General features: G+C 35.6%; 2 protein-coding genes across 3 annotated transcripts; both read left to right on the forward strand.

The window, feature by feature from the left end:
- The first annotated feature begins 472 nt into the window (after positions 1 to 472).
- Positions 473 to 3,812, forward strand: LOC110911178 (ubiquitin-conjugating enzyme E2-23 kDa). 2 transcript variants are annotated; one of them, XM_022155779.2, is made up of 7 exons: positions 473 to 626; positions 1,399 to 1,459; positions 2,017 to 2,096; positions 2,187 to 2,301; positions 2,453 to 2,505; positions 3,237 to 3,365; positions 3,445 to 3,812. In XM_022155779.2, the coding sequence occupies exons 2-7, from the start codon at positions 1,416 to 1,418 to the stop codon at positions 3,585 to 3,587; spliced, it is 564 nt and encodes a 187-aa protein (XP_022011471.1). In that variant the 5' UTR covers positions 473 to 626; positions 1,399 to 1,415; the 3' UTR covers positions 3,588 to 3,812. The 2 variants fall into 2 exon arrangements, with proteins under 2 accessions (XP_022011471.1, XP_022011472.1); XM_022155780.2 differs by having other exon boundaries at positions 490 to 626; positions 1,396 to 1,459.
- Positions 3,813 to 4,666: 854 nt separating this feature from the next.
- On the forward strand, positions 4,667 to 7,753 carry LOC110911180 (probable inactive receptor kinase At2g26730). Its single transcript, XM_022155783.2, has 2 exons — positions 4,667 to 6,231; positions 6,921 to 7,753. The coding sequence occupies exons 1-2, from the start codon at positions 4,899 to 4,901 to the stop codon at positions 7,517 to 7,519; spliced, it is 1,932 nt and encodes a 643-aa protein (XP_022011475.1). The 5' UTR covers positions 4,667 to 4,898; the 3' UTR covers positions 7,520 to 7,753.
- Positions 7,754 to 8,606: the final 853 nt, after the last annotated feature.

Below are 8,606 nucleotides of genomic sequence, written 5' to 3' on the forward strand. Positions count from 1 at the left end.
CGATCGTCTCCTGCTCTCAACGTAATTGTTCGTGCAATATTATCATCGACTGTCAGCCACAACATTGTTATTCATAAGAAAAATATTATGCCATGAAATGTGCATGTTTTTAAAGACATAAAAACTTGAGACCCAACATTTTTACTATCTCTCTCAGTAAATTTAAATTGGGCGACACGGTTGCCAAATCGCTCGAACTTCGCTCGACGCTCGCTCGAAATTTTTGCTGCTCGAAAAATGCTCGCTTGATTTGATGCTCGGTTTTAAATGAGCCGCTCCGCTCGGTTCGGTTTGTAAACGAGCCAAGCACGAGCAAAGGTCTGCTCGGTTCGGCTCGACTCGTGAACAGCCCTAGATTAATCCCAAAGAAAGTTAAATGAAAATTAGTTGTAACATCCGTTAACTCCGTTAGCATCGCCATATTTGACTCCGTTACCTACCTGTCACGTGATCTCTGCAACATCGTGTCATCACCTTCCTCTCATCCATCCCCACACTTCCATGTATATATAACACATATATATCTATTTCTTTCTCGCATATTCCTTCAATCACGTTCTCTAATTCCCCAATTTCACATAGATTTCTCCATCCGACGAACCCTAAATCTGCTTCTCACACACTCGGTGCGTTTTTTATTCTAATCCGATTCGATTACTGCTTTTTTTCGTCCTTATAATCGCTTTTCAATACAACCGGATGAATAATTTTGCCCTAATTTTGTACGATCACTTCGCGATGACGTTGATTATGTATTGCATATGTTTATCGTAATGTTTTTATATATTTTATGTTTCTAGATTGTAATTTGTACTTGTTTTGTGTGTTTAGACCGATTTGAAGATGTTCATTTGATAGGTTTAGTTGACCTTTAAGAGACCTAACTTGAATCCTTGAAATGCAGTTATGAATTTGCAAAAATTGTAGGTTGCTTAAGTAGAAAGCTAAACAATATTGGAATTGAAATTGAAGTTGAAGTTGTTTAGTGAATTGACAGGGATAATAAGATAGTGTTCGTTTCACATAATGGAATGGAAATGGAATGTAGATTTCATTTCTTATGCCGTTCGTTTTAACAAAAGAAGCAATTGAAATTGAATTTAAGTATACAAGGCATTTATGTTATTTTACATATTTCACATTCCAATTCCATTGAAAATTATACTAACTAAACACATTATAAGATATCAATAAAAAGAACTTTAAAATCCATTTCCGATTCCATTGCATTCCACGAAACGAACACTACATAAGGATCCTGGGTGTTTGGTGGTAGGTTTTATGGCTGTTTTGATAATTTGGTACACATCTTGTTATTGATTTGATGTTGTGTTCTCTTTGGTTTTTTGCTAAAATGGCTAATGTTGGGCTGCTCTGTTGTTTTGTTGTGCATAGCAGGTTAGGTAGTTTAGAAGATGTCATCTCCAAGCAAAAGGAGGGAAATGGATGTCATGAAGCTGTAATGATCTTCTCTGTCGTGTCTTGTTTGTGCGTCAAACTTATATGCTTAGTTTGGACGACATGGATTATAAGTACTTTTGAGTGTTTGGATGACGAGTTTATGCTCATTTTAAAATAACTTGTTTTTAAAAGACGTTGTGACTTGTGATTATCTGAATATGCTTTTAAGCATATGCATACGCTGTTTAAATACGCAATCGCAAACAACTGCGAAATAGCAACACTTTCATTTCATTTCTGTTGTGATTACTGGATTTAAAAAATTGAACTTTTAAAAAGTAAAAGGCGTTGTAATACCATTCAACTTCGTCAGCAGGCTAACGTTTTTCTTTTTTGGAAATTATCTAACACAATCAGCTTTGAAAAGTATGGTGGTTTTAGTAACGATTTTGAAGGTCCAGTGACTAGAATAAAAAATGAAATGAAATTATGTTGCTATTTATTGCAATTTACCACTTCCGTTTTTCTGTTACAGTTAACAGGGCTGTCTTGAGATTAAGGATTGATTCATTATATTGATGTTGCGCCTAGTAATATGTTATGTTCTTGTTGTAGGATGATGAGTGACTATGTTGTGGAGCCGATAAATGACGGGATTAATGAACTCAATGTGGAATTCCATGGCCCAAAAGAAAGTAAGAGTAGCCCCAGTATCTTCAAGATTTCTTGAATAACAGAATTTTGAATATATCTCATTCTTAAAAAAATTACATGTTTTGCATCAGGTTTATATGAAGGTGGTCTTTGGAAAATACGTGTGGAGCTTCCAGATGCTTACCCATACAAATCTCCTTCTATAGGTTTTTTAAACAGGATATTCCACCCGAATGTTGATGAGTTGTGAGTTGTTTTTAAGTCGTCTGCTACTTAATTTGACTAATGCTAACGCAACCTCTTTGCAACTGGTTACTTTTTAAAACATTTCAAGTTTTTATTTCACTTTTAGCAGTGGGAATATGGTTATTGCTGACTGGATATCGGTGAATTGCAGGTCTGGTTCTGTCTGCTTGGATGTCATTAATCAATCATGGAGTCCGATGTTTGGTAATAGTCTGTTGATACAGGAACACACATTATATGTTAAAAAAGTCCTTTGTTTACCTGTTTCCTTTGAGTTTTTATTTATTTATTTATTTTACACTTAAGAGATTAAATATTACCAGAATCGACGTGTTCTCAAGTATGCCACCTCGAATATGGCTAGGGCTGCAAGCGAACCAAACGTCCGGCGAACAGTTCGTGAACCATTCGATGGGAAGTTCGTTCGTTTGTTAAACAAACGAACACAAACAAGAAATTTGTTTGTTTAGTTAAATGAACGAACATGAACAGAGGCTGCTTTCGTTCATTTATGTTCATGAACGTTCGACAACGTGTTCGTTTGTGTCCGATAGTTCATTAGTGTATTTAATTTTTATATTTTATTTAAATGCTTCAAAATTCCGACAAATAAAATATTTAGTAAGGGTCAGTGTATTATATATTATGTTCATGAACACTTGTTTTTGTTCATTTGTTTCCATTTGTGTTCATCAACATTCGTTTTCGTTCGCTGCCTAATATTAACAAACAAACACAGACGAACACGAACATAAAATCTCGTTCAGTAAGTGTTCATGAACAGTTCGTGAACACATATATTTTTTAACAAACGAACACGAACAAGGTCTTGTTTCGTTCGGTTCGTTTGCAGCCCTAAATATGGCAGAATGTATTAGTTATCGATTTGTTCTACCAAGATCACTAAAGTTTCTTCTGGTGTTTTTCACCTACAGATCTTTTAAATGTATTTGAGGTTTTTCTGCCTCAACTTTTGCTATATCCAAATCCTTCAGACCCGCTAAATGGTGATGCAGCTTCACTAATGATCAAGGACAAGGAACAATACGAGAAGAAAGTGAAAGGTCCATTGTCCATTGATATTAGATGATCTCTTCCGAATTGCGTATCCAAACATATACTTATATGGGTTTTGTGTTGCAGAGTACTGCGAGTTGTATGCAAAGAAGGGAAATATCAGTGGCACGGTCACGGATGACAGTGATGAAGATGAAAGCAATGATGATGTCAGCGATGGAAGAAGCGAATCGAGTGAAGAAGATGTTGCTGGAAATGCAGACCCATAAGAACATAAACCACTACGGAACTCAAATATTATAAAGTTTTTATTTTATTTCTTTTTAATCTCGGCCCTTTTTAACGGGTTTTGTCACATAGTTTCTTGTAAAACTAGAGCAAAAGCAGAGCCTGTGTCCTGTGATGCCTGCCATAGATGTGTAATGAATACTTACAAGTTTTACCTGTCATTCTGGTTTATTTAATGATGAATATAATTTGGAATTGGAATTTAAGTTCTTGTTGTTTTCCATTATTTATTTATTTATTCGTTTGTTTGTTTATTTTATTTTTTTTTATTGTTGATTAAAACCTGTTTGTAATTTTTATAGCTAACACCATCTATCTGTCTATAGCAGATTTGATGATGCTACCGCGAAGCGAAGACAAAGTCTCAAGAGATCGAGTCATGGTTCGTGCACTCTTCTGTAAGTAAAATAATATTTGGCTTATGTCTTGTAGCTATTTTTTTATATAAATGCTTTAGTTTTTTATTTTTATTTTTGCTCTTATGATAGTGAAATTCTTTCTAATGATAGACATGGAGGATAATGCATAACACAATACCGTTCATACTAAACTATATATAAACACGGAAAAAGAAATAAATGCAATGAAACTAGTCTAAATAAATGTTACAAAGGAAATAAACAAAACAAAACAAAACGGAAAAGAAGAAGAATGAGTGAGGGCTCGTGACTGTCACGGCCTCAGGATATAACAGTCGGAGCAAAACCCGACTGCACAAGTTTAAGTTTTGGACTGACATTGGACCGAATTTTTCACAAGGAAAACACAAGGAGCTTATAAAACATATCGACTTCTTTATAAACACCTGGCATTGATATCTCGTTCACTTTAGCTTCGTTTTGGACACTTGTTTGCTCGTTGCGAAGATCTTATAACTAGAAGGCAAATTCATTAACTAATAATTATAAGTATAATAATTGTGTCCAAATTCCTTTCTAACATACATAATATACCTATGGCATACAAGAAGATAGATTACAAGGTATAATTTATTTATTAAACTTTATTGTGGTCAACATCATGGATGATTCATTATAGAATTAAAAATAGCATCTTTACTGCATAAACTTGCACAAGATTCTTGTGCTCTACGATCAATTCTCTCATACCCTTTCAAGTGCCGGCCTTTTGTACTTGAAGTGTTGTCATCTTCCAATATTAAACATCATTAATTCCAAATTCACCTTCATTGTTATATCCGTCAATGCACCAATTAAAATCCTGCATAATCATACTTTTAAGCTCTTGAAAAAAATCTTTGTTTCTTTGTTTAATGTTATCTTTGATCCAAAATGAAGATAATTCCCACATGCATATTGTTTCTTACGTTGTTCTCGCTTACCGACACAGCTAGATCGGTCGATGTAGACGCTATACGTGCACTGGCCGGTTTTTTTGAAAATCTTTCTGTAAACTTTTCTCAGTCGGTTCCTGTTTCGGGCTGGAACCGAACTTCTGATCCTTGCGTGAGTAACTGGACGGGTATCGTTTGTTACGATCAAACACCGTCGGTTAAATCGATTGTTTTAAACGCTTTTAATCTTTCTGGTGCTTTTAACCCGAGTTTCATTTGCAATGTTGCATCTCTTGCCACATCTATTTCTGTTATTAGCCTTGAAAACAATAATCTTCACGGGGATAGTTTCGACACTGTTGCTAATTGCAAAAGCCTCACTCACTTGTACATAAGCGGAAACAAATTCTCCGGTAGCATACCGGATTCTCTCACCCGGTTAAACAATCTCAAGAAACTCGAGATCTCAAATAACGGGTTCTTGGGTTCTTTACCTAATCTTGCCCGAATCTCGGGTTTAATAGATTTCACTGCTCAAAACAATCACCTATCGGGGTCCATACCCGAATTCGACTTTTTAAATTTAGACTCGTTTAATGTCTCCAACAATGATTTCTCCGGCCCGATTCCACCGGGTGGTGACCGTTTTACCGCCACCAGCTACTTTGGTAATCCTCGCTTATGTGGCGACCCATTGCCAGTCAAATGTGACGTCCCGAGCTCGCATGCCTCGGATTATTCCAAAAAGAATGGACCGTCTTCATCCGAGATTCTCATGTATTCGGGTTATGCTCTTGTGGGCTTAATCGTGATTCTCGTTGTAACGCTTAAGGTGTGTAAAAAGGGAAAGAAAAAAGAAGAATCAATAAAAGAAGTTGATCATAGCTTTCATTCAAAAGAAAATGATGCTTCAACGCCATACACTTATGCATCAAACGAGCTTAAAAGTGTTGCGATGAGTAAATCCGAGGTGTTTGTGGGTAATTCGGTAGAGAGTGCACCCGTTTCTTCATCTTTGATTGTTCTAACGAGTCCGGAAGTAAACGGGTTGAAATTTGAAGAGTTGTTGAAGGCACCCGCGGAGTTGTTGGGGCGAGGGAAGCATGGGAGCGTGTATAAGGTGAACTGTGAAGAACAACGTATGACACTCGCTGTTAAGAGGATCAAAGATTGGTCATTACCCTCGAATGATTTCAAGTTAAGGATGAAAAGATTGAATAATGTGAAACATCCTAATGTGTTACCGGTTGTGGCGTTTTATTGTTCTCGACAAGAGAAGCTTTTGGTTTATGAGTATCAACCAAATGGAAGTCTCCTCAAACTCCTTCATGGTACATTTCTTTAATTTTTACTTTAAACTGTGAGCGTTTTGACGATTTTTAGGTCAAACTGTGAGCCAAATCGTTAGTAACGGTTTTTGACCATTGTAAACCAAAACTAAACCATTGGAATTAAAACTAAGCTATTACCAACGGTTTGGCTTCGATTTTGGTTTCATGATTTGGGTTTGATGGGCTTTTATAATATAAAATGCATAAAACACGATCGAAATAAAGAAGCGATAATGCTCCAATAGTTAAAACTTAAAAGAGAGACTCCGGATTGTATTGTTAAGGTGTATATTTGAAGGGTGTTACGGCGGCTTGCTGCTCATTTATCTGTCATCCTTATGTAATGTTCTTTACTATAATTATATTTGGAATATCAAAAAAAAATATTAACTTATTGTTATTAAAGATCCAAGTAATATATAACATGTTACATAGCCCAAAATCCTATGGTCTTGTTCGGTTTTTTTTTCTGACCGGTCTCGAGTATAATCTAAACCAAACCATTCAGTACGGTTTGAAACTTCTTAACCGACTAACCCAAAAAAATTTATTAAAAGACCAACCATGATACCAAACCGATGACTGGTTTGGGCGGTTTCACGATGCAAACCAAACCATGAACATCCATCCCTACTTAAACCGTATCTTCCTAGGCTGCGGTTCGGTTTTATATAAACAAGAGTTTGCAGGAATGGCAACGGGCCAAACATTCGACTGGAGCAGCAGGCTAGGAGTTGCGTCTGCCATAGCCGACGCTTTAGCTTTCATGCACGACGAGCTTCGTCCAGACGGTATAGCTCATGGAAACCTAAAGTCCTCAAACGTCTTATTCAACAAGAACATGGAGCCTTCGATCAGCGAGTATGGTCTAATGACGGTGGACAATTCCGCCAATTCACCACTCATTAACGACACCTTCCAGCATTTCAACACTGATCAAATCGAATCTGCATTCAGAGCCGATATCCATGCATTAGGAGTTATTCTTCTCGAGCTCTTAACAGGAAAGATGCCAATGGTTGAGAACAATGGGATGGATCTGGCTACATGGGTCGTGTCCGTGGTTAAAGAAGAATGGACCGTTGAAGTGTTTGATAGAGCCCTGATTCGCGAAGGTGCGAGTGAAGAGAGGATGGTGAATTTGCTGCAAATAGCCATAAAATGTGTGGACCGGTCTTCGGACTCGCGGCCTAGCATCAACCAAGTTGCTGTTATGATAAACAATATCAAGGAAGAAGATGAAAGATCTATGGATGTTTCTGAATCTCCATTTTCTATGAGACATTAAAGGTGGTGGTACTTAATCTTGATGCAAGTATGAAGAATTAATGTTTTTTAATGCATAAAAGGGGTTGCAATTTTTATGAATATTTTTGGACATTTGGTTTTTAGGGTTTCTGCATGCAGATAGTAGTTTTAAGGTGGGTTAAATTTTATTTTGAATTAAGTTTGTTTTACTAATTTAATCATTTTGTTTGTATTCACTAAAGAAGAAGTGTTGATTTGTCTTTTAATTAAATTCTCCTACTGTGTATAACATTTTTACCACCACGTATTGTGAGAACTCCTACTTCTCGCGTGAGCCGGGCTACTATTTTTTGCACAAATATAGATGAAAATATTATAAACACAACTGTAAGAAAAAATAAAAAAAAAATGTCGAGTCGGTAGTTAGCCTGATTTAAGTTTTGTTTACGTCTGATGTAAATTTTGTTACGGTAATGGAATTTTTTTACACCTGATGCAAATTTTTGCATGTGACATTTTTTTTAATTTTTTTTTTGTTGAAACAAGTGATTTTTTTAAAGATTTTTGAGATTTTTTTTTTTTTTTGAAAAAACCTTTTTAAAGGCCTAGTTCTCATTGTTCTCACAACTTAAAGTGCTTATTTTTTGATAAAAACGTGTTGCTCATGAATTCAAATCACACGCAAAAATGCATTGTGTATTCATGTAAGTATTCATATCAAATGCGTTTAGTTCAAACACATTTATAGACTAATTTTAACTCATCTAACAATATGAAGCAGTGGTATTTTATTAATTAAGAAGATTAATCATCATTTCTAGTTGGTTCGACTGACGGTCAGTCAGATGAATAGTGTTGTGTAATTATGTCAGCTTTTTTACACAAATATAGATATAAATATTATAAACACGTCTGTAAAAACAAAAAATAAAAAAAAATTGTCGAGTCGGTAGTTAGCCTGGCATATCTGTAAAAACAAAAAATAAAAAAAAAATTGTCGAGTCGGTAGTTAGCCTGATTTAAGTTTTGTTTACGTCTGACGTCAATTTCGTTACGGTAATGAACTTTTTTCTTACACCTGATGCAAATGTTTGCCTGTGACATTTTTTTATATTTTTTTATTTTTT

The sequence above is a fragment of the Helianthus annuus genome, chromosome 15, assembly GCF_002127325.2.
Source record: "Helianthus annuus cultivar XRQ/B chromosome 15, HanXRQr2.0-SUNRISE, whole genome shotgun sequence".
NCBI lineage: Eukaryota > Viridiplantae > Streptophyta > Magnoliopsida > Asterales > Asteraceae > Helianthus > Helianthus annuus.